At 39.5% G+C, this 25,340-nt stretch overlaps 2 protein-coding genes across 4 annotated transcripts; both read left to right on the plus strand.

The window, feature by feature from the left end:
• Positions 1-441: 441 nt before the first annotated feature.
• Positions 442-9,487, plus strand: mtcl3 (MTCL family member 3). Of its 2 annotated transcripts, none has more exons than XM_077206739.1 (7): positions 442-525; positions 1,294-2,017; positions 2,990-3,214; positions 3,384-3,542; positions 5,552-5,620; positions 6,223-7,410; positions 9,203-9,487. In XM_077206739.1, the coding sequence occupies exons 2-7, from the start codon at positions 1,343-1,345 to the stop codon at positions 9,389-9,391; spliced, it is 2,505 nt and encodes an 834-aa protein (XP_077062854.1). In that variant the 5' UTR covers positions 442-525; positions 1,294-1,342; the 3' UTR covers positions 9,392-9,487. The 2 variants fall into 2 exon arrangements, with proteins under 2 accessions (XP_077062854.1, XP_077062863.1); XM_077206748.1 differs by having other exon boundaries at positions 9,023-9,347.
• A 1,541-nt stretch (positions 9,488-11,028) lies between these two features.
• mtcl3a (MTCL family member 3a) lies at positions 11,029-25,134 on the plus strand. Of its 2 annotated transcripts, XM_077206704.1 has the most exons (8): positions 11,049-11,757; positions 11,843-12,010; positions 15,836-16,090; positions 18,225-18,683; positions 18,942-19,021; positions 19,115-20,615; positions 23,194-23,329; positions 23,937-25,134. In XM_077206704.1, the coding sequence occupies exons 1-7, from the start codon at positions 11,434-11,436 to the stop codon at positions 23,299-23,301; spliced, it is 2,895 nt and encodes a 964-aa protein (XP_077062819.1). In that variant the 5' UTR covers positions 11,049-11,433; the 3' UTR covers positions 23,302-23,329; positions 23,937-25,134. The 2 variants fall into 2 exon arrangements, with proteins under 2 accessions (XP_077062811.1, XP_077062819.1); XM_077206696.1 differs by lacking the exons at positions 23,194-23,329; positions 23,937-25,134 and adding an exon at positions 22,244-22,942 and having other exon boundaries at positions 11,029-11,757.
• Positions 25,135-25,340: the final 206 nt, after the last annotated feature.

The raw sequence follows: 25,340 nt of genomic DNA on the forward strand, positions 1-25,340 counted from the left end.
ACAATTATAAGCCTTTATAGGGCAGTATGACTGGGCAAGAAAGGAAGACAACAGACATAATGCCAGTGTGTGTCTGGATGTGATGGAGTCCCAGATGGTGTGTGACTGCAGATGCATGGGGTGGAGCCCGGTGTATTGATCATGTCAGTCTGGTAGAGGAGAGAACAGAATCCTAGCCTCACACAAGAACCAAAAAACATAAATATTAATTATGAAACGTTTTATAGACGTTACTAGATATAAAATGTAATTGTATGCGTTACCTTTTTAGGGTAAACAAACAAGAGCTATATGTCCTGTGTCTATTTCCTGTGTTGATAGATAGATAGATAGATAGATAGATAGATAGATAGATAGATAGATAGATAGATAGATAGACGCTCGTCTCTGATGGTGTTCAAGTCTCCGCCTAGCAGTGACGTCACCTCGTGAATATTGATCCATTTTAATGGTGGTTTTAGGAAGCTGAACACTGCCATTATTTTTAGCCTGCGCCATGAAGATGAGAAGATGAGATCTTAAAAGGTAAGAATTGTGTTTATTTGTTATTGTTGAATGTTTAATAATGTTTTCTTTAGATCTGTTGCTCGACCGGGTACAAAGAATGGCTTAAACGATTCATTCACCTTGGAAAGGTTACAAGATAATAACTCATCATCGGTACGTCAATATATTTAATTACGAATCAGTATAAGCATGACAAAAATAAAGTCCTGGTTTACATAGACACGAGCCTGTTGAATCTAAGATGTAAGGATAGCCTAACTAAATTAATGCAAAGGAGCCGGTGCTTTAGCAGTGTCTCTGCACATAATAATTCATGACGCTTTTCTCATTTAAATCTCAGCTCCTGGGACATGATCGATGTCTTTATTATTTTGTATTTCTTTTTGTATTCCCGTCCATACGACTCGTCAGGATATCACGCAGGCCCACATGAAAAATACTCGGTACAGTGAACGAACAGGCTAATTGTAGCCTATCAAAAAGCCGGGTATGCTACCTCAAATAATACTCTGTTATATTATCAGAGACTTGATGTAAAGGTTTACGTGCAAAAGAATAGGCCAATCTGCTATATGAGCCCCACCATCAATGGATGATGATGACAACATCATCTGATCTGCCATTATAACATCATCTGACTTCAGGCAAATCAATCAGATCAGACCCTTTTAGCCTCACTGTTTTTATTCTAGTCAGAAATACTTTCTTCTATGGCACCGCGCTGCCTTTTTTCTTTTAAAGAGCTAACCATCAATAAAATATTAAAGCTGTTTTCCCCCCTCACAGCTGCAGGAAGAAATGGATCTTGCACACGTGAACTCGGACAGATGACAGAATGGACTCAGTGGAAAGCATGAAGCAACAGCAGCGCGCATCCTCGCCAGCCAGATTCAAAGACTCGCCGTCAAAAGCGGCGTCCAAAAGCGCGGCTACTAAAGGCGTCGCGTCGAAGCCTAGCGGTAAAAGCAGCCGCAGTAATTCTCCAGTCACTGTCCACGCGGGGAAAGACAAACACGCGGCTAAAGGCGCGGCCGCTGTCCACGCGAGCGGTGCTGAAAGCCCGACTCTGAGAAGGGCGGAGAAGAACAAGAGCATCGAGGAGCGCAGCAGCTCGTCTGAGGAGCCCTTCGCCGCAGAGGAGTCGCTGTTGGGGGGCGAAGCTGCTCGGGTGGTCTCCGATCAGCCGAGCTCCACGAAAGCCTCTCAGGGCAAACGAGAGACCGCGAGAGCTGATGGAGGCAAGCAGACGGCCAAGAGCGTTGTGGGATGCGGCCCGGGCTTCTGGAGGGAGGGATGCTTGCAGTCTGAACTCATACAGTTTCACATGAACAAAAGCTTGAAGAAAGAAAGCGGAATGGCAGCGAAGACGCCGAGCTCGCCGGTGACGGAGCCGCAGATGACGCACGCGCCGCACGCGGAGGCGAACCGGCCCTCGGAGGCTTTACCTCCGCCAAACCTGGAGCTGCAGGAGGACATCGAGAAACTAGAGGAGGAGAACGATTACCTTAAGGTAGGATAAGATAATACGGATGGTGCTTGTGTTAATGTGAGTGGAAATATGAGTCTATTTAAAAAAAAAATAGCCTGCGATACAAAGAACGTGTAACACCTCTGTTGTAATGAACGTAATTTGATTTCTTAATTAAACGAATTAAACCAGTCTGAGAACAAAGAAAAAGCCATTTAAAGTAGTTTTGGCAAGAAATCCTAAGAAATGGCAATTCATTGGATGAAGTATTTAAAGAAAATATTAATACTTGAAAGATATTTGTCCAAATCAAAGTGTGGTATAATGGAAGTGTTGTCATTGTGAGAAGAAAACGATCAAACCCTTCACATGACTGTGATTCAAGGGCGGTTAATCAAAATATCTGATACATTTCCGTAACCACAAGAAAAAAACATGACATACACTACTGATTTTTTTTATGTTTTAAAAAAGTCTCTTATGCTCACCTGCATTTATTTGATACAAATACAGAAAGATATATATATGAAATATTATTACAGTTTAAAATAACTATGTGTTCTAAGTGAATATATTTTAAAGTGTAATTTATTCCAGTGATCAAAGCTGAATATGCATTCATTACTCCAGTCTTCAGTTACTACATTACTCAATCATATGATTTGCTGCTCAAGAAACATTTATTCATACTTCTTTTAAAAACATTTATAAATCTTACAGATCCCAAACATTTGAACGGTAGTGTATACTTTTGAATTCACGATTAGAAAAAAACTTTACCTTAAAATTTTTTTTTTGAAACTGTAATCATTTTTTTAACACATTTGTTGAAAGCGCAATAAAAATAGATAGATAAAGTGTAATAACTTTTTTAAAACCTATCCAACAACTTGGATTTTAAACTAGATTTTACAAAGATTACTCACCTTAGACGGTTGGGTTTTTTTTGGTCACCAACCCTGCACATAAAAATGATATTTCCCTATTCTAACATGAACTTGTGTGATTTACAAGCATGAAATTGAAGAAATGCGAGCGGAGATGGACGAAATCAGGGACACATTCTACGAGGAAGACGCCTGTCAGTTGCAGGACATGCGGCGTGAACTCGAGAGAGCCCATAAGAACTGCCGAATCCTTCAGTATCGCCTGCGGAAGGCAGAGAGGAAGCGGATGCGTTTCGCAGAAACAGGTGAAATTGACGGGGAGTTGCTGAGGAGCCTGGAGCAAGACCTAAAGGTACACTCAAATCCTCAAGGCAAACTATGATGCCTGTAAACAATAAATGCTCAACTTTAACTTTTCATTGTAGAAACAGTCAAAAATACCGAACCACAAAACAACAAGGAATGAGAGAAGTGTCAGTAACCAGACAACGATATCCCTAAAATGTTCTTTCCTCTGCCAGGTGGCCAAGGATGTGTCTGTGCGACTGCACAATGAACTGGAGAATGTGGAGGAGAAACGCACGAAAACAGACGAAGAAAATGAAAGACTGAGGGAACAGCTGATTGAAGTTGAGGTGACAAAGCAGGCTTTACAGAACGAGCTGGAGAAGACCAAAGAGGTGAGCATCTGGATGTATACCGATGTCAAACTGAACAAGGCGACATTTTAACTAACCAGTATAATAAACTATTTATAACTATATAGCCTGTAATATTTGTCATCTCTCTATACACATTTGAAATTTGCTGAGACACGTTTTCAAAGCATCATGTTTTGAGAATACAGATATGTACTGCTGCACATGTAACATACATGATTTAACCCCTGTAGCAGATCTATTCAGGTGGAGCTGGGGAAGGTGGAGGGTTTCTTAAGGGCCGTACACACCGGGACGAATATCGGCGCGCGTTATTCGCCAGCGTTTTTCTCAACGCGTTTTTTGTGTTCACACCCAAGCGATTTCCGCTGACGATGAGCCGAGTGAACATGCAAATTCATTCCCTGACATTAGATGGTACTTAATGTAAAACAGAAATAAAAGTTACAATATGTACATGAAAGACCATCAAGGTCACCATCAAGGCCCATTTGCTCTGCAATACCACTCCATAACAGTTCTCTTTTATCAATATTTTTGAAGTCGCTGTCGCGTTTGTCATATAGTTCCTTATGTTCCGACACCAACGAGACCAGCAGCTCTACATTTATCTTGGCTTGCATCTTCCTCGTCTTCTTCCCGGCATTGTGTAGATGCTACTTGGCGTATATCTTCTTCGCCGTTACATATGTGTGCTCGGCAAGACCGTTTTGTGTTTGAGCGCCCCCAAATTGTGTTTTACTGTAACTTTAGAAGCTCCAGACACGTGAGCAAAAGCGGCAAACTCATTGGTCGGATAGTTTTTGACGCGGCGCGTCAAACCAAAAAAACGAACCCGAGGCGTTTTTTAAAAGATGACGCTTTTACGCGTGGCGTTTTTCGCGTCGGTGTGCATACTCACATTGGCGCCCTTTGTTTAATCACGAGGCGTTAAACGTCGGCGAATATCGCGCGCGAAATTCGTCCTGGTGTGAAGAGGCCTTTAAAGCGCGTTGCATACTGCTACTAGCAACACTAACTGTATTTGTTTGAATGTTGAGCCGCAGCTCATTGGACGCTGATGCAGCAGCAACCAATCAGATGTGACATGTAGATAATGTGATCGCTACCAAATGAGTCAAAGATTTATCAGCCTGCGCCATGAGTTTCATGCCAGAACTAGGTAATTATGTTTACCACGGATCTTATTTTCCCTTTACCCATTATAAAAACACATAGGAGGGAACCAGCGGCGAGTTAGTATTCTGGGTTCTGACATCACGCCTGCACCACTCTACTGTGTTGTGATGTCTTTTTAAAATATGTATAGTATTTTCAGTATCAGAATCAGAATTTTGCACACACAAGGAATTTGTTTTGGTACTGAGGCTTCCACATACAAATACAAATACAACAAGAAACATAATACTACAAATTATAAGAATAAAAATAAAAATATAAATATATGAGAATAAAAGTATCACAGTTGGGTTTAGTCAGAATAGACATTTTCAGATTTACAGATTATGAACAAATTTATAGTGTTTTGAATATTATAAATAAATAAATCTACGTATAAGTATCGCCTGAGTTGTAGGGTATTGCACTAAACAGTGGGAGTATTGCACTTAAGGCATATGCCTTGGGAAGTGTGTTAACTGTTCAGGAGGGAAATGGCCTGTGGGAAGAAACTGTTCCTGTGCCGAGATGTTCTTGTGGCCAGTGATCTGAGTCGCCGTCTTGACGGTAACAGTTCAAACAGGTGGTGTCCAGGGTGAGTAGAGTCTGTGATGATTTTACCTGCTCTCTTACTCACTCTGGAAGAGTACAGGTCCTTGAGGTTTGGCAGGGGGGCACCAACAATATGCTTAAAAAACATCAGAACAAATTATAAAACCACAATAAAGTTATGTGCTTTTAGACAAACTGAACAAAACCATGATATTTGATTTGACCAATATAAAAATGCACTTTACCTAAATGACACAGTCATTTCACTTTTTTCAGTGTAGATAATGAAGTTCCATCATGTTTATTCCAATGCATTGCAGCTTTCTCTAAAACGAAGAGGAAAAGATGTAAAGACATCAGAGAAGAGGACTCCACAAACCCCAACAGAGGTAAGAGACATTCAAATGTTGTCAAATGCATCAGCAGCTTTTGTAAGAGTAGAAACGTCCTCCCCCCCATATACACTTTTTGGGAATTAAAACTTGTGGTATGGGCACAACAAGCAGAATCCTTTGCCAACCAGTTTGCTACCTAAACCAAGGTGCAAGCAGTGCCGGCACCAGGACGCGTGAGGGCACGGTAACTCTTTGGGGGGTCACGAGTTACTGTGCCCCCGTCGCTCCCTTCCCCACTGAACGCGAAGGGAAAGTGAAAATTTAGCACGCATTTGAAAACAATTACAAATGCAGGTGTGTGCAGGTGGTAAATGGTAAAAAGTGATAACCTGCTATTTTTATATGATTTAACACATAAACATGTATTTTGTTGTCTACTCTTACATTAATGTATTTAAGTTGATTGGGTGATGCTAAAAATATATTTTTTGATTTGAATAAAACCAGTTAATGTCACCTACAAATTTTCATGAGCCATGCAGGCTTTTCAGAGTCCTACCTGTTCCTATGCCCTTGATATGCACCAACAACATCAATGCATTAACAATTTGACAGCAAATTCGACACCATTTTCCAAACTATATTTTCTTCCATAGGAGGAAAATGAAGATCTAAAATGCCAGTTAGCCTTCATCAAGGAAGAGGCCATCTTGATGCGGAAGAAAATGGCTAAGATAGACAAAGAGAAGGACCGTTTAGAGCAGGAGCTCCATAAGTACCGCTCTTTTTACGGTGATGTAGACAGTCCTCTCCCCAAAGGTGAGGCTGGAGGTCCCCCCACCACCCGAGAGTCCGAACTGAAGCTCCGTCTGCGGCTGGTGGAAGAAGAAGCCAATATCTTAGGTCGCAAAATCGTGGAGCTGGAAGTAGAGAACCGCGGGCTGAAGGCTGAGTTGGATGACATGCGCGGGGATGAGCTGGCCGGTGGGATGACGGACCCGTCGTCTAGAGAGCAGAGCGAGGCGCTGTCCGAAATGCGGCAACAATTGCAGTTGGTGGAGGATGAGGCTGAACTTCTGCGCCGTAATTTGGCTGACGTTGAAGAGCAGAACAAGAAAATGACCAGCGAGCTCAACAAGCTCAAATACAAGGCAGGATCACATGAGGGCTCACGCTACAACAGCGGGGCGGTCGATGGTGCAAAGTTTGAAGCTCTGCAGGAAGAGCTGAAGGTCGCCAGGCTACAGATCAACGAACTGAGCGGGAAGGTGATGCAGTTGCAGTATGAAAACCGTGTGCTGCTGTCCAACATGCAACGCTACGATCTGGCGTCCCACCTGGGCATCCGCGGCAGCCCGAGGGACAGCGACGCAGAGAGTGACTGTGGCCGCAGGGAAAGCGACGATGACTGCTCTCGGCTCACGCCGCATCGAAAACGTGAGGGTCCCGTTGGCGGCGAAAGTGACTCCGAGGAGGTCCGCAACATCCGGTGCCTCACTCCTACTCGCTCCCTCTACACCCCAGAGGGACGTTTTTTACCGAGAAGTTTCAAGGACCGCCAGCAGATGATTGATATCCGTATAGAGGCGGAAAGATTAAGCAGGACCATTGATAGACTCATTGCTGATACCAGCACCATCATTGCAGAAGCTCGTGTTTACGCGACCAACGGTGAGCTGTTTGGAAGAATGGATGATGATGATGAGGGCGGTCGAATACGAGAGCACGAGCTGCTTTACCGCATCAATGCTCAGATGAAAGCTTTCAAGAAGGAGCTGCAAAACTTCATCGACCGCCTTGATGTCCCAAAACCAGAGGATAGAGAAACTGAAGAACCTCTGTCAGTAAGTACAAATAAACACAAGACTTACACAAACCTATTATGCTTTTTTTGGATATATCCTTTCATGTAGTGTGCAATATAGCTGTTTGTGAATGTAGTTGCAGATCTGTTGTGATAGTAGCCAGTACTTAAGCTTATTTTTAAAAATTGAGAAGATATTGAGGCTTTGAATGTTTGTAGGTAGGGAATTCCACAACCCCACTACTCTAACTGAAAAAGCTTTTTGCCCAAAGGTTGTTTGTCTGTACTGCGCTACCAAATCTCCCCTGGCAGATGCTCTAGTCCTACCTGCTCTTCCATTATGGGTCACACATCCCTGAAGAGGGGGTGGAGCAAGATTATGAATAATTTTGTACATCAGGCACACATCAGTATAAAATAAAAAAATTATTCATGTTTAAAAAATGTAACCTTTTCAAAATAGGACAATGATGGTAGTCCCTTGGTCTTTATCTAACACTTTCATGTGTTACAACAGACTGGGTCATCTCACCAATCAGAGCAGAGTAGACCAATCACAACAGACTGAGCCATCTGACCAATCAAACCAGAGTAGACCAATCACAACAGACTGGGCCATCTGACCAATCAAATTAGAGTAGACCAATCACAACACACTGGGCCTTCTGACCAATCGGCTCTCAGAAAGGAGGGGTTTAGAGTGATCAAATTCTTTCTAGAACTGTTTCAGACACTGAGAAATGACGTGATGTTGCAATGTATATTATGAGAAAACGAAAGTGTTTTTTTTTATCTTAGATGCATGTAAACCTATTGTAGGAGACTCTAAAACAAAATAAGGAACCTTTCCAATCGCATAATGGGGCCAGCGAAAAAGTTTAACAGAAATTAAAATTCAATCATTATTTAATCATCCTCTTGGCATTCTGACCCTGTATGCCATTTTTTTGACCCTGTATGTATTTTTTCATTTTTCAAGACATTTTGCTGAATCACACAACAAGTTTATTGTAATTTCATCTGTCAAGCTCTAAAAAGGACAAAAAACACCATAAAGCACGAGTAAATTAGTCCAAATTAATTATATTCATACATAAGTTTTGCATGATGAACATAATACATTTTAAATTCATTGAAAAAATTCCCATTCTGCCATAGCTCTCAAATCAAATTTTGACCCCAATGACATTTTGTCATAAGAACAATCGTGTTTGAAGATGTTATTGATTTCACACCTGAGGTGATGTGAAAAAAATGTGCCACGTTTGATGTGACAGCTATGGTGGAGAACAGGATTTTTGAAATATGATACCAGTTTTGGTCTGTTTGTCACAAAAGGCTATTGGGATATAATGCATGAGTCAAAAAATGTCATACAGATTCTTCAAATTTTACATAAATAAATAAATGCATACATACAATAACAGCATATGGCTTTGAAACAATGATGAGTAAATAATGTTGTAAGTTGTAATTTTGTGGTGAATTATATTTAATTTCTTACATATAATGAGGTTTGTTTAATGGATGATTGTGATATTCACTTGTTTTCCTCAATCTTGATCATATGTAATGAATATTGCACTTTTCTGCCTCTAGATTAACTGATACTCTCTTTCTTCATGCCCTCTTCCATTTTGATATCAACCCAGATGTTTCAGCCTATTATTTTGCTTATTCTCATTCTTGTTTTATTCTCATCTTTATCGTATGCCACTATTTTCAAACTAGTCTTTCTTTTCACTCTTTTCTTTGTTTTGTAAATTTCATTTGTTCTATTTATTGTTCAGTTTTGTTACTTTCCTCCTTTTCTTTTTGTTCTGTTTTCTTAGTTTATCATATTGATTTTGGACATGTCATCAAGGTTACACATGGGACAGGAAGCGAGGATCATTTCAGGCACAGACTACAGTCACTCAACCAATCACAAGCGTCCATTCATAATCTGCTTCACTGTTTGTATAATCAGTTTATTTGGTGAGTATTTTTTTTTGTGTATCAACTTATTACTTTTAATATAGTTTAAATTATATGTATTAGCATTGTGTCCTGATCAGGGGTTGACATTAACACCCGCAAACCCGCCAAATGTGTGTGTATTTCAGCAGTGGCGTGTAACGCTGTCACTATACGGGCCACTTTGGCGGGTTAAAATGTATATATTATAAAATAAGTCTTTTAAAAAGGCATCTGAAATGATAAAATAAGTGCAATGTAGTGTCAATTTTTTTCCAATACATATCACACATTTTCAATACATATTTGTCTTCACGTAAACACAGTCAGATATGTTTTGAGTGAACGTAAACATTTGAGAAAGAAAACGCATGTGTAACAGTATAATGGATCCGTGCGTCAGGTCTTAAAGTGCCTAATATACCGGCTGCCAAATTATAATATTAAAAATATCTATATGACAATTTTTCCCCATGGTATCAATAGCAAAATTGTGGCCAGTGAAAATGCTGAGTGGCTAGTAACTTTTTAAAACCACTAGCCACAGTGACTGGTGAGCGAAAAAGTTAATGTCAAGCCCTGGTCCCTATTATCTGAATATTTGACTAATATCCTAATATCCTAATATCCTAATATCATCATCTTTTATCAGATGACAAAGTAAAGCCCTTCTCTGAAGCTCCAGGGCATTTTCTAAAGAACCATGCAAACTCTTTTGGCATCGGGCTGTAAAACACATTTGAAACCTTTAAAAAATAAAGAGTGTGTGATGTATATTTATATTTGTATTAATGGTTGATGATCACAGTTATAATGACTATCTACCGTAGACTGTAAACAGTGAAAATTGACAGCTGTTGTTTTTTACTTTTCTACTCATTGTGTACCTTAAAAATGATCATTCTTACAGTTTCTGTTGAGATTGAAGTTTGTGTTCTCTGTCTTTTTTGATTCTCGTGGTTATCATTGTCTGCATGAAACAGAAGTTGCGATAATTTCCCTATTGTTTTCTCAGAATTGTGTGATGTGATCTCACAATTGTGCGTCATAAAGTCAGAATTGCGTGATATAAAGTCACATTTGTATGTTATAAAGTCAGAATTATGAGAAGTTAGTCTTTTCCCCCACAGAATTGGACTTTATAACTCACAATTGCGAGTTAATCAGAATTGTGAGAAACAAAGCCAGAATTGCAAGATATAAACTCGCAATTGTGAGAAAAAAAGTCAGAAATGCATGATAAAAAGACAAAAAGTCGTATTATCTTTTAAATTGTTTTATTCTGTGGTGGAAACAAGCTGCCATATACAGTGTATCAGAGTGAAACTGCTTCTCAAACAAGAACAAATTTAGGGCGGGACTTGATTTTTTGTCCAAGGGCAATTGATTGGATGGTTGTGGTTTGCTATTGGTCAGGAGAGAGGAGAAGAGATGTCACTACAAGATGGAGGGGAAGTTTTTTGATTAAAAATTACATGAATGTAAAAATAAATGATGTGCAATTGTGCACAGATAAATAATTTATAATAAACACCGCAGTATTCCATAAAAAAAATAAGATTCATCATTTTTGATTAACTTTAAAGTTGAGCTTTAGGTGTGCACAAGGACCCTGAATGACAACAAGGTAGGCCCACAACATAGTTACAGAGGTAAAAATACATGTGAACTCTTACATCAGTGATCTCAGAGTATTTTAGGCTCTTGACTCTTGAGTCTGTCGGTGTCGTTTTCAGTCTGAAGCAGACAGAGTACGCTAATGGATAACTTCAATCTGCAGTTCACTCATTTTATTTAAGCAAAATAACGTAGACTGTGGATTTATAATCTAAAAAGGATGCAGTTGCGAGGATAGTGTATACTATACTGTTTTCAGTGTGAAATCGGCGTCTCCGGAGAATGACAGTCTGACCTTATCGTCCTTTATTGACATGAAGGAAGAAATGCGGCCGGCGCAGAGACTCCAGCCTGGGCTGCGGAGGAGATGGCACAAGGGGCTGGTTTCGGATAATATAGTGTGTGTGCTTTTTTTGGGGGACTGTAACTGCAGTGCAAATAGTTAAACAAGAGAGAGAGGTTGTTATTCGTGTTTAGTTGTGACTGAAAGATGTGGAATGCGTTTGGAAATGGATCAAGCGGGTACGTGAGCAAGGCGCAAGGCTGGGAGTTCGTCCCGTGTTCTCGACTAGAGAGGCCCGGTAAGAAGGTCCAGAGTCCCGCCCGAGTTCGTTCGTTCCCGAGCAACTTTCTGGAGCAGCTTCCACCTGGACCATCCGATGCCCCTCGCGCACAAACCCCGAGTCACGAGCTGCACAGTCCACACACACGCCTTAAAAAGAAACTCGAGGACTTCAAAAAGCGCTACGATCACGAGAAAGAGGAGTGGAGGATGGAGAAGGAAATGCTTCTGAGACAAGTTGCTGATATTCAAGTAGCTACAAACACGAGCATGCGACACCAGTGGGTTTTGACCAACCAGCAGTGTGCGTTTCTCTTATTCTGCGTTGTGTTCACAGGGTGGAGAAAACAGAAGGATATTGTTGGACCTGAAGTGTGTTTTAGAGGAGGTGCAGTCGGGGGTGAAGCGTGAGGAAAGTAGACGGGGCGAGCTGGAACTGCAGAACATTAAGGATCGATGCGCATGGGAAGTGGAGCGATCAGAGCTGAAGAGGCGCATTACTCAGGTATGAAATATATAGCAAAAACATATCCCTATTTCTGTGACAGGGAATTTCTATTTCTTAAGGTGGGTTTATTTTTTAAAGTACCGAAAGTGTTGAAAACAGCTATTCAACATTTGCATCGTAGGGTAAAAAAATAGTTAATTGAACACAGACTATCGAGGCATGTTGCCGCACTGGATGGGGCAAGTTGTCACAAGGTGAACTTGTTGTTTATTGATGCTGATTTGAGTGGAATAACTTTTTTATGCCATATGAAATAGTACTAGACTTTTATAAAAATCGAATATCGAAATATTTCCTTTGTAATTAAAATGTATTATACAGTATGCACAAACCAATTCAGAAAAAAAGGAAAATGCAAAAATAACAAACCATTTCTGTTGTTTTGGCAAACAGAAACACAAATAAAATAACAGCAAATAAAACGTGTGACACTGCTTCTACTGAAAACCATAGTAACCTAAATATGGTAACAACCAAATTAACCGATTTAAGGCAAAAACATTATTTAACAAAACACATACCAACATGGTATTTTGATTTTTTGGGGGGGTTAAATCAGATAGTAATAGATCTTTAAGGTAACAATTACAGATTACCACTTTGTACAGTGTATGAAACGTTTTACACTAGATTGCTTAAGTTTTTGTTTAAAAATGAAACAAATCTATATTAGATTATTGGCATAGATGAAGCACACGGATAATGTTAAAGTTTTTAATTATTTGTGTGTTTTGTAATGGTTGTCATCGAGCATAGCTCAGAGATTGCATAGGCTTTATGTAACACAAACACTATCAAGTGCAAATATATCCTGTCAACAGCAGCTTTGTGTGCAATGGCCACAGAAGACCAGCTCTTTTTCGGTATTAGATCCTATATTTCATCAATTAATGAAAAGAAAATTTGGCATGACACAGATGCAAATGTAAGAGTAATGTGCAAAGCAAACTAGTGTGGAAACTACCAAACTAAAAATTGTATCTTGTGCTTAGTTTTCACCTTAGTGCATTTTCCCTCTCGAATGCCTTCATTTCTGTTTATGACATCCTTATAAAGACACTGTCCAGATCACCATGTATTTACTATCCATTGTGAGAGATTTCAATCCAGTCTAATGCTTTATACTTTACTGTAAGTGTGAGTTAGTGACTCAGAGAAACTCCTAATACAGTAGCACATCGGCATTGTTGAGATGAAGAGAGGAGCTTTGGCTCGTTGTGTGAAGGCGTATCTTGTGACGGACTACACCTCAGGACATACACTAGACTCAAGACTCCATGCTGTGCTCCAACTTAAACATACTGCAAAAACATACAAAAGAATAACCTAATAATGTGTAGTGGTCTTGTACTGATGATTTGAGGTTTTATATTGTGAAACTATGGACTCATGTGTCGCTTGACCGCATATGCACTTGTTTAAAGTTCAGAAAACGTTTTGGGTTCAGCCACACCAATCCACCCAAAGTATTGGTTGGTGCAGAGAACAGAATTCAGGGAGGGGTCGAAGTGAACCGTAAAAAAGTTGTTTTCTTTGCAGTCCACATCCTACCACAGCACATACTTTTGTCCGAGTGGATTTCTTCGGTTTACCACTAGGCTTTCACAGCAGGGTATTCGCCAGCATATTTCTGAGCATATTTTTGATCTTTAAAACAGAGATGAGTTGCTCCAGGGCCCCACCCTTAGGAATGTGAGATGCTAAAGGATTGGTCTTGCTGTCTATTAATAGAGAGCTGTTTTTGTGACATTGTTACACAGACACAGACAGAGTGCACTGCAACCACGGTAATTATATTTTAGTCTTAAAACTAGCAGCACCCTTGCACTCTCAGCTCTGGTTACATGATGTCACATTAGTGTCTCACATGCCCTCTGCTTGTAAAAACATGCTGTTAGTGCACCCAGGAGAACTCATAGGGTTAAGGACAGTGTGCCAGCACATTTGAGTGCTATAGGAGCGCACTGTTTGTACAAACACTGCTTTGCTCCGGACCGTTGCTATATGAACCATAAATAAGATTCAACTATTTTTGTCTTTGCGGTTGCCCTGATGGTGGAGCATCCAGGTTTAGTCCAATCAAGAGTTGTCAGATATATTATTAAGAATTTAATATTCATTAGCTGTTTCCGTCCAAAGTTGCGAATTTAGCTTATGGGCAAAATTGGAATATTGCATAAAACATTTGTGAATAAAGCAGGGTTTACATCCAATGAGTCGAAGACAACAAAATCCTCACTTCCTGATAAACCAAAAAAGTAGGAGAAACCACTGTATATAATAATTTTTGTTTAGAATAAGGCAGCGGCCATTTGCACTAAGCAACTAGATTCTATTTACTTTAATCGAAATAGCAACATTTTCTTAGCGATATGCTAATTACACTAAGTGAAATAGCAATAGTTTATATTTATACCATATAAAAATAGCAGTATTTTCTTTGCAATAAGTGTAAGTTAGAGGCTATTTATATTTATAAATATGGGCAAATACTATTTGCACCTCAGTCTTGTTGTATATTAAAGGGTATGCAGTAATAATAACATAGAGTGTAAATTATTATATTTATTAAAATTATTAAATGGATGGGACAATAAAGCCCTCCCTACCCCTAACCGATGAACACTTTATTATTAAACACACATTAGACACTTTATTTCCACTTTTTTAATATTTTCTTCATTTGTATTGAAAATAAATGACTTTTTCCAGTCTGATATGTGACGGGGAAAGGGACTAGAGCCATTTCGGCAAAAGACGCATTCGAGCTCGATTTGTGTCAAATCATTCTGCTACATGCCTTACCCCTATACTATTGCTACTGTTGATAATCTAGCATCTTCTGTCATTTTGTCTGGCCCAACCAGATGGCAGTGGGCGGAGTTAGTGTAAATAGCCTTGCCAACAAGGCGTGTTATTTGCACTTAGTGTAAATAGACACTCCGATATAATAAATTACTTGCGTCTTAAAGTCTTAAAGTCTTGACATTTCCATCCAACAGTTTTTATACAATATCCCAAAATGGACATAAAAATAGGTGGATGGAAACGTAGCTGTTGACAATAGACAAGGCACTGACTCACTTATTGGGGAGCTGACGGTTCTGTTAATCGGCCAGTCTGATTTTGTTGGCCGTAGCAGAATAGTGGCATCATCATATGTTCAGAAGACTGTCGTTTGGGCTATGTATGTTTTTTAATGTCCTTGACAAAAGTCTATATGCTTACCAAGGTTTCTTTGCGGAAAACAAACATTTTTTCATGGTTCTTTGATAAATATAAAGTTCAAAAGAACAACATTTATTTGAAATAGAAGTCTTTTGTCACCATTGATCAAATTTAATGCATCCTTGCTGAATAAAGTATTAATTAAAAAAAAATCTTACCTTTTGAACAGGAGTGTATAGAAATCTCTAAAACACAACTGGCATAATTATGTGTTATAACTCATGTAGACTATAGGTCTCAATGACATCAATAGTTTCCATCAGCTGTAGAGTTCAATCAAGCTCTGTGATAAATATGGTTTTAGTGTTTGCTGTCTAGTGCGCTCTCTCCAAGATCATCGGGGGGTCAGCATACCAATGTGGCCTCTCCATTACATGCAAAACTCTCAGCACTAGTCTGAGCTGTTTTTGTCTGTAGGCTTAGGTTGGGCGTCCAATAAGGCCTTGGTCAGGACACAAGGTTCATTTCATCCTGTTGCCAACTAAACTCCTCATGATTCTTCCTGTTCAAATGTTTTCTTTTCTTTGTACATCTGTCCCATACACCCATTTCCTCTTTGGTGGTCAGCAAATCCCTGCCTCTCTTCCCCCACAGCTAGAAGCGCGCGGATGTAGCGTGTTGGGGGAGACTGTGAGGAGTAATGAACTGGGGGACACTCTGAAGCGGGAAAGAGCGGAACAAAAGAGGCTTCTGGCAGACACTCACAGCGCAGCGATGGATCTCCGGTGCAGGCTGGACAGCAGTGAGAAGGGCTGGGTGAAGGAAAAATCTGAGCTCCTGGAACGCTTCGAGGCTGAGAGGAAGGAGTGGGAGAACCAGCTCATGGACATGCAGCGGAAGATTGAGGAGGTGAGTCTGCGGATGTGCGCCACTCCCCACATCTCAGCAGAGAGAACCAGATCTTGTTTCAAATTAAATGATTCCCTAAGCGCTCCTGTTTACTTCCATGCTAAATGAAAGCTCTACCAGTAAGCCTCGATGGATAATGGTAACACCTAAAATTGGAAGCGATGAAGTCACATTATATAAACTTATATAACTTGGAATTTCAAGTGACTGCCAAAGGAAGTTTAGCTCAGTTTAGCTCAGGCATTCATCAGACTTAAGCTTAGAGCTCTAATCTAGAGGTAGAGAAAATGCATCAGTGCATTTGGCAGATGCTTCATCCAAAATGCGTTCAAGCTATGCATCTTATGAGCATGAGCGTTCCTTCAGAATCAAACCCACAACCTTGGTGTTGCAAGTGTTTTGTGCTCTGCCAGTCGAGCAGCATGTCCTAGGTTCAATAATGGAACTTTCCATAGGTGTGTCAAAGTGTAATCCCATAGAGCCTGACTAAAATTCTTAGTTGAAGACACAGTTTAGTTCAAACACTGATCAAACCATCCATGTGTAATTTGAATAAATCTGAGGACTTTTATTAGCTTGCTCAGGTAGGGGTGGGCGAAAGACCAGTAGACACAATCAACCAGTAGAAATATGTAAACCAGTAGGGACTATTATCTCTATCGCAGTTATGCTCATGTGATGTTGCCCTTCTGTGCAATCTCGAAAGCTTATCGTTGAATGCGTTTTTAAGCTTTGCGATTTAAAAACAAGTGATTTTAAATCATTCAAGCACAATAAATAGCAAAAGAGGACTCATTTTGTTATTTGCGTGGACTGTCTGAGAGACTGTTTTTGAGCGCGCACATAAAGCCACTGCTCAGACAGCCACTGCTCATACAGCGCATGAGTACTGAACTGTTCTTTTACCAGTCTTTGCGAAATATCCTTATAGACAAAGTCGTTTATGTCTTAAGTGAACGTAAATGGTTGAGAAAGAAAGCGCATGTGTATCAGTATATTAGATCACTGTGTTCACTCTTAAAGTGACAACAGCCTAATAAACCTGCTTTGTTCTATTGTGTTTTTGTATAGTGCTTAAAAATTTTCAGGTATGTCTATTTCATTTGTGCCTTTGATGTAGTTTTTTGTCCTATTGCTTGTAACTATTTTCTTTGTTCCTATTTTACATCTGTTTACTTGTATTCAGTTAGCTTGTTTTTCTTTTCTTTAAAAAAAACTTATATTAGTTAGGCTAGCTTTAGTTTATGTGATTTTGAAATTGTTGATGTGATTTATGAATTTCAATACAATTTTTATATCGTAAAAACTTTATTTAAAGCAACAATAACTATATCTTGACATGTCATTATTGTGAAAAAAAAAATTATATTCTAATATAAGATTTTGGTCATATCGCCCACCCATATGCTCAGGTGTCTTTTATTAAGGCTGGAGCTAAACACTGCAGGGCAATGGCCTTCCATGGCTGCATTTTTGGGATCCTGCTCTAGTCTGAACCATTTTTGGTATGTGGTTACATATGCATTTGGCAGACACCTTTCTCCAAAGCACCATATTCAAGGTATTTTATCAGTTCATGCATTCTCTAGGAATCAAACCCACAATCTTGGCATTGTGAGCACTATGCTTTACTACAGTAGTGTCCAAACCTGCTCCTGGATGGCCAGAGTTTAGTTCTAAAAGTAGTTAAACACAACTGAACTTCAAAGGTCTTCAGAGTAACTAGAAACTTCCAGGCAAGTGTGTTGGAGCTAAACGTAGGAAGGACGTTGGCCCTCCAAGAGCAGGATTGGAGAATGGTGGGTGGTTAAATGTAGAGCAAGGAGGGGCAACGTTGGTCCTGGAGGGCCGCTGTCCTGCAGAGTTTAGCTCCAACCCTGAAAAAACCCCTCACCTGCCTGTAGCCTTATAATCTTGAAGACATTGATTAGCTGTGATTGATTAGGTTTGGAGCTAAACTCTGCTGGACAGCGGCCCTCCAAGACCGACGTTGCCCATCCCTAATGTAGAGGAAAGGGCATGACTGGGTTTCTTGTGGAGATATGGCTTAATAGATTTAAACTAGCAAGGGGCAAATGTTTGGGTATTAGAAGATGTACCAAGGACTCCATTACAATTGTTTTGTATTTTCCAGTTGTACAATGAAGTGAAGGCTCACCGTACAGGATGTTCTCTCAGACCAATTACTGATGGACAAAATGCACTAAGGATCAGCTCATGTTCTGTCAGCACTTTGTCAAGTGAAGTAACCTATCCCTCAGATGCCCAGAGCAATGAATATTCTGAGGCTCTAACCCAGCAAAGCAATGCAAGCATCGACTCCCAAACAAGTCAACTCAGTCACATCACCAGTGAATCCAGTGACCAGTGCAGCGAGCAAAGCAAATTATTAAATCAGCAAGGGACTGGTGAACAAAAGGCTATAGACACTGCAGAGCTGGAAGAAATCCTGGAAACCTGTTTGAAACTGAAAATGGAGAACAAGTCCTGCTTCGTTGGACAAGATGACCTCCTTAACCCTTTCAAACGATTTCAGAGCATGGACATAACCTGTGGAAGTGACAAAAAGAAGAACAATACTGCCCTTAATGCGGTGAGACTGTTGTTCATTACCCTCTTATCTCAATCTAATCTTTCAGGTGTTTCAATTACTCGATTGCATTACTTTCATGCTAATCTTCCTGAACTATTCCTTAATAGAAACACAAAACAAATTGTAAATTTTCGGTACATTTACTTATATTTAATTGTATTCCATGTTAGGATGCTGCCGTGTTTGCAATGTTATATTGTGTGCTCTGAGGTCTAAGGTTTGCTCTTTTTATTCCTCTCATTCCTTAACAACTTGTAGGCACTTAAGGAAATTGCCAGTGTGAGTGAAGAACTCTGTAGCTACCAGGATGAAATGAGGAAGCTGCCTGATATTAAGAGGTAAACCTCATTGTGCACAGGTGCTGCATGCATCACAAATGAATCAGATCTTTGCTTCATAATGATCTCACTTTGTTTGGTTTCCCTTCTTAGAAGCCGCAGTGAGTCAATGTTTTTTCCAAGAAAGGCTGAGTTGGCTGAGAGGGTAAAGGATAATTTGGAAATGGAGGATACAGTTTTGTACTTGAAAAACATGAGTGAAGACCTTAAATCCCTCGATGATCAATACTGGTTGAACTGGGAAAGTTGTAACATGGAATCACAGCAAAGGGATGCGAAGCCACCAGACAACATAAGACAACAAGCCCCACCCATACCAGCCCGTAGTACATCTTGGTACATTAGCAGCCCTTCAGCTTCAGAATTAGAGTCCAGTGGTACAGAGCAATTGTGTCAATGGCCAGGAACCCACCCGGACAGAAAGTACACCAGCCCCGCGATTGTACGAAAATTTGAGGCGATGCTTCAAGAAAATGAGGGAAAAATTCTGACCGACTCTGGGAATGTATCCTGCTGCGATCCTGTTGATTCCAAGTGCAATATCAGTTGCTGCCAGAGCCGCTGGTCCTGTGATGGAAGTAGATTTGCCAGCAACAACTCATCCAGATATGTACCTGTTAAAAGATGTCTTTCCAACATTGACATTGCAGCTGAAGCCACTGATTGCAGTCTAAACCAAACAGATGCTGTTTGCAAAAACAAGAGTGCATCTCATCCCATGAACATGCCTACAGATTCTGTTGCATCAATAGACTTCATTTCGCCATATCCTGGTGCTACAGCTACTCCCAGAAATGAGAGACTTGAGCAGAAAACTGCAGAATTAAACCGTACACTCTTCCAGGCAGGAATGGGTCTTCGGTTTGATGAGTACATTTCTATGAATGTTTCTACTGATTGTTCTCCAAGTGTACCCGAGGTTATATCTAAGGACACATTTACAGAGAGCCCATCAATGTATGTTGAAGACAATCTAAAGGTTGTGCTCTCAGATCTTGTGCCGAAGGAGGAGGGAAGAAGGAAGGAAGCAAAGGACCTTGTCTCTAAGTCTTCATCTCCAAAGCAGGAATGTATTCTAACAAAAGACGTTGAAGTTAAACCTTTCCAGACCGAACACACTACACCAACTTCAGTTGACCAACTTGGCCCAAGTGTTGGAGAACCATGCTTTAAAATTAACGTAAGTCCTCCACAGCTGCAAATTCAGATGGAAAGGTGCAGCAAAGTTGTGGATGTTAGCACAGATCAACATCAAGCAGTCAAGAAATCCAAACAGGTCAAAAAGGACATGTGTAGTACCAGATCTCGAATTTTAGAAGAAAATCCATGGAAGCCTTCGACACTAGCAGCCTATCCTCGTCCAATGGAGTCTAGGTCCAACTATGGAGCTGTTGAAAGGATTCTCAAATGTTACGAGGATTTGGAGAGATCTCAGGAGCAGAAGCAGTCACAGCCCAGTCCAGGGAAGGAAGAAGACCTCATGGACCTCTTGGAAATATTGGAAATGCAACATGAGCCCACATCCAGTCAGAGACTAACACACACACCGCACCACCAGGTCATAGCCCACAAAGAGACACATGTAACAGTGCAGGTCAGTACTGCACACACTCCCACACAAAGACACACACCATTCAAACCACAAAAGCACACACTTTCACCCGAACTCCACACATTCAAACACATGGTAAATAACTCAGCCGGAGAAGTGTATGAGGTGCAAGTGTAGATGATTATAGTGTATTAAGTAGTAGTTTTTCAAGGAAAGAAGTCACTTTATTCCATATTTACATGCATTTAGGTTTGAAAGCCACGGTTAGAGGATGCTATAGCACCTGCAACAACTTCAGCCCTAGCATACAGGTAAAAAAAAAATAGATACAGTATAATAAAAATATTAAGGACACTGAATACTGATTCTGATTGGCTGGAAGGTGTGCAATAAAAAAAACGTTAATTGAAAAAGGTGAGTTCAAAGTCAGTTTTATCACTGTTCTATATTAAAGGTCAAATATTGCACTGCAAACATCAATAACAGCTGACCATGGTATAATCGGGATAATCCACAGGCGGTTCTTTGCTTCCACGTCGTGCATTAAAATTGCTTAATGCACAGCTAGCCGTGGATTATCCCTTACTTATATCTGATGTCAACTAAGGTTAATAGGTGGTTTCTTTGGGTGCTGTACAGTGATACACACAGCAATTGGTAAATCTGTTTTATCGGAATGTTTTCATCAATAAATAACAGTAAATATATAAGACATTGCTTAGAAAAATTCCCTCTAAATCTACAACCGAAAATCTTTTCTCATGTCTGGAAATAGTCTATTTAGAATTTATTGTTAAAATACCTCATTCCCACAAAACCATCTAAGCAGCACAATTAAAATTCCTTAAATTGAATTTCTTTCAGAAAATATTGGCAGATTGCTCAAAGCGAGAAGCCCAGAAGCTTCTTATTGTTGAAATCGTGCATTTGCTTCAAGGCTTAAAGTGGAAAGAATTAGTGGCACCAGTTTAATTTACATCTTTCATGTCTAGCTCTTTAGACAACCTCAATTAACCGTTTTTATAGGAGGCAAAGGTATGTGGTGCAATTACAGAAACATGTACCATGGCCAGTATTCCTCTGCACGGACCGCTTTTGTACATTACACAGAAATGCTGGAAATGATTGTCGGATTATGACTCAGAAAGCATCAGAGATTGAAAAAGTTCTTTTAATTTCAAGTTAGTTCTAAAATGGGGAGCATATGCTGGAAACAAAAGTTAAGCCATTTCCTTTAAATGCAATGGCATCGAAAGAAAAATACTAATGATATTTTGTGTAAAAATTCTGTAAAAAAATTAGGCACTCCCTCCCTTTAGTTTTCATTACTGTAATGTAATTATGAAAATTATCCTGTCTGGACACATTTGTAATTAAAATAAGTTGTACTTTATCAGTATGCTTTACAATTTAAATATATACTTTCTTTGCAGTTTGCATTATAGACTGCAATGCATTAATGAGAATCATTTCAATTGGCTCCTTTTTTATTTATGCAAACAAAGCATCATTTCTTTTGGGGAGAAACATGACCTGGGCATCTCCTGCCTGATCCCGTGAGATTCATTCACAAATGTTCTGTACATGAAAGCGCACGGAGTAGTTGAGTGTGCTGTTGACAGGAATATTTAAATCCGATGATATTTCATAAAAAATATTTGTCTCAACAGCAAGGCAAAGAGTCCTCTGTAACTATCAAGAAGAGCTTTTCACGACCCGTGTGTCCTGCAAAGAGGCGTTTGCCCTCTCGTTGGGCTAGCCGCTCGCCCGTCTCATCTGCATCATCTCCCTCACCCCCACCCACAGTCTTCACCCAGAGACAAACACTCACCTAGCCCACCTTTCACACAGAGACAGTGATCTAAATCTGCGTTCGATTCAGTCCAATGCCTGTGTAAATAAACACTGTGACTGTTCAAATGTTGTGTACATTTCTGTAACCATGAAATCTAACTGCCTTTTTCATTCTTTTGTTTACATTGTATTTCTACTAGTGTGACTTAAAAGTTCACAAATGATGTTTTCTGTTTTTATAAACCAGTCTCTTATATTTTACAGCTGCCAATGTAGACCTGTTTTCTGTCTATGCTTCACATGTGGCCTCATGTGTGTGTGTGTATGTGTGTGTGTGTGTGAGGTCTGATGTCTGATTGATAATATCAAAGCCTGTTTAACATCAAATCCTTATACCTTTGCCAACCTTAACCAAAATGACTCGTTATTATAGAAACAAATGGATTCTACACTTAGTTTATGTGCTAATCTGATGTGAGACATATCATTTAGGCAATGCCTTTGCAGTTCTTTTTCTTAATTAATATACCAAGTGTATTGAGCATTTATACAAATAAATAAAATATTGACACTCATTCCTATAGATGTGTTTTATTCATTACCTATTTAGTCTCTCCTGGAGCCACAGTACACATGGCCATATACAAAGTTAAAATTGAGGTGTTCTTTTTTTGCATCAAATTAATTTAATTAAAAGATTTTTTTTAAATTTTACTTACCCTCATGTCATTCGAAACCCATAATATCTTTTAAATGAAATCTGAGATTTCATTACTGAAATTTGAGCTAAACTGCTCAATTCATATGGATTTTACGATCTCTTTAGGAACTTTTTGAAGCGTCAAAGTGGCAGTTGTGTAGCTGTCAATGGAGGGACAGAAATCTCTCATATTTCCTCAAAAAGATCTTCATTTGTGATCTGAAGATGAACTGAAGTCTTACGGGTTTGGAATGACATGAAGGTGATTAAATGATGACAGAATTTTCATTTTTGTGTGAACAATCCCTTTAAAAGCCTTGCTTGAACCAATTGTGATTCAACCTGGAGTTTTGATCCTGAGCAAAGCAAAGTCTGTTTGAAATGGACAGTGAACATGGAAAATAACATTAAAAAACACGGCAAGACAAAACTGTAAAATATCTATGATTTTGTAAATAAAAGCAGAAGAATGTTTTTGATTAAAAGTGCAGACACTAGCCACAAGTTTATGTAATGAGGATTAAACCTGTTTTACTCCTTAATCTTTCCCACAACCATAAGAATCATACAATTTTACTTTGAATACAATCTCTGAAGTACAGTTCATTTTACACATTGAATTTGCATTCCTCACATCCCTGGATCCAAAAATCTATTCTAGTCAACTATGAGTGTAGACATTTAGTCTCCACCTTTGCTCTTTTGAGTCGCTTACAGAATTAAGTCAGGAAAAAATGTTTTTGCAGCTGCAGTATCCTGTCAGAAAACCTTAGCCAACATGCCAGGATAAAGATCCCCTTCCCCAGGTGCAAATCAACTCATCCTTGTCCACATTTATTCCACTTCACTCAAACATTTTTTCCCAACAGGAAGCCAGGAGCCCCACTTAGGCATCTCAGACTGGAAGATGAAGCATCTGTCAACCTCTCACTTCTGAAATATGATGACACTTGACTGTCATCTAAGGCGTTTGTACTTAGAAAAAAGGTTCAATGAGGTTATAGAATTTTAAATAGGCTACTTTAATGTTTAAAGGGTCATTTCAATTTATTTCTAGAGATAAAGTATGTTTACGAGCTGTTTAATACTTAGATTCCCATAACAGGAACCCCTAAAAGGTTTTATGAAGCACCATATAGAAATAGAACCTTATTTTAGACATTATTTTAATAGTGTATAATCGTGGTTGCATCATGTACATACCTGGCCAGGCTGCATGGTTTCATGTGAGAGAGGTTCCTCAAAAAATCAATTAATCAATCAATCAATACATAAATTACATTCTACTGCTTAGTTTAACTTGTGTAGACTGGGGACAATCGGTGTAGAGATATACTAGCCTATCTTTTTAAACAAAACACTAGCTTTAAAAAAAAATATTGGATACAACGAAGTGATAAATAATGCAGTAGTCCACCTATCTCTGTTGCTATGCTCTCCTCCTCAGAGGAACTTCTGTTCGCGAGCGTCTGTTTGGCGCCAGATAAAAATACGCGCGCAGACGCGGCCTGTCTGTCCCGCTGTGACGGGTAACATAAAACCCTAAAGACCTATAAATATTAACCATAATTTTTCCTTAATAACCGATACTGTCAACCAGGCTGTAGAATTGCACAGAATGATAATCGTTATAGTAGGCTACATTAATGATAAACACAGTTTTCCGATTAAATTTTATTTTTTTAAAGTGACGTTGTGAAGTTAAATCAGGTATAAAAGGTCAGGGAAGCTTACGTTGCCTCCACGTGCTATTGCAATTATATGGTGCGTTAAGTCATGTCGTAAAGATCATATTAACGAGTTGAAAGCACATGAACACCATGTGGTAAATACGAGTCGGAAGCTCGGGATTTTCTACCCCTATCTTTCCGAGTTGGTGGCGTGTCACTGAGAAACGGCGGAATACCAGTAGCCTACTTAAAAATATGGATATTGCAGTGATATTGTCAGGCTTTTCTTTTTACAGCGAATTGCCTGCACAAAATATGATAGCATATGTTACAATAAAGTTATAGTGGCTTCAAAAATGAATTAAAAACATTAAAAACAAAACAGACCTAATGCACATTCCATGTTCTTTATTTTCTAGTAGTAGAGTTTCTAGTATTTTTGTGTAATTAATTAAGAGAAAGTACACCGCCATACTCTGACGAAAGTGACTTCAACGCACATGCCATCAACACGACGTAAGTCCAGCTGGGAAGTTCGCATTTACGAGGTGGGAAGTAGTGTTTACAACGGCAGGTGCGTTCAAGTCACTTTCGTCGGAGTAA

Source organism: Siphateles boraxobius, unplaced genomic scaffold, assembly GCF_051911475.1.
Source record: "Siphateles boraxobius isolate OS27281-9 unplaced genomic scaffold, OSU_SipBor_1 12, whole genome shotgun sequence".
Lineage (NCBI taxonomy): Eukaryota > Metazoa > Chordata > Actinopteri > Cypriniformes > Leuciscidae > Siphateles > Siphateles boraxobius.

Excerpts from the sequence above, each read along its gene's own strand:
- mtcl3 (XM_077206739.1), top strand. The coding sequence starts at position 1,343 with ATGGACTCAGTGGAAAGCATGAAGCAACAGCAGCGCGCATCCTCGCCA. Across the intron at positions 3,543-5,551 it reads AGCTGGAGAAGACCAAAGAG|CTTTCTCTAAAACGAAGAGG; the intron begins GTGAGCATCTGG and ends AATGCATTGCAG. Across the intron at positions 5,621-6,222 it reads CTCCACAAACCCCAACAGAG|GAGGAAAATGAAGATCTAAA; the intron begins GTAAGAGACATT and ends TTTCTTCCATAG.
- mtcl3a (XM_077206696.1), top strand. The coding sequence starts at position 11,434 with ATGTGGAATGCGTTTGGAAATGGATCAAGCGGGTACGTGAGCAAGGCG. Across the intron at positions 18,684-18,941 it reads ACAATACTGCCCTTAATGCG|GCACTTAAGGAAATTGCCAG; the intron begins GTGAGACTGTTG and ends AACAACTTGTAG. Across the intron at positions 20,616-22,243 it reads AGACACATGTAACAGTGCAG|CAAGGCAAAGAGTCCTCTGT; the intron begins GTCAGTACTGCA and ends TTGTCTCAACAG.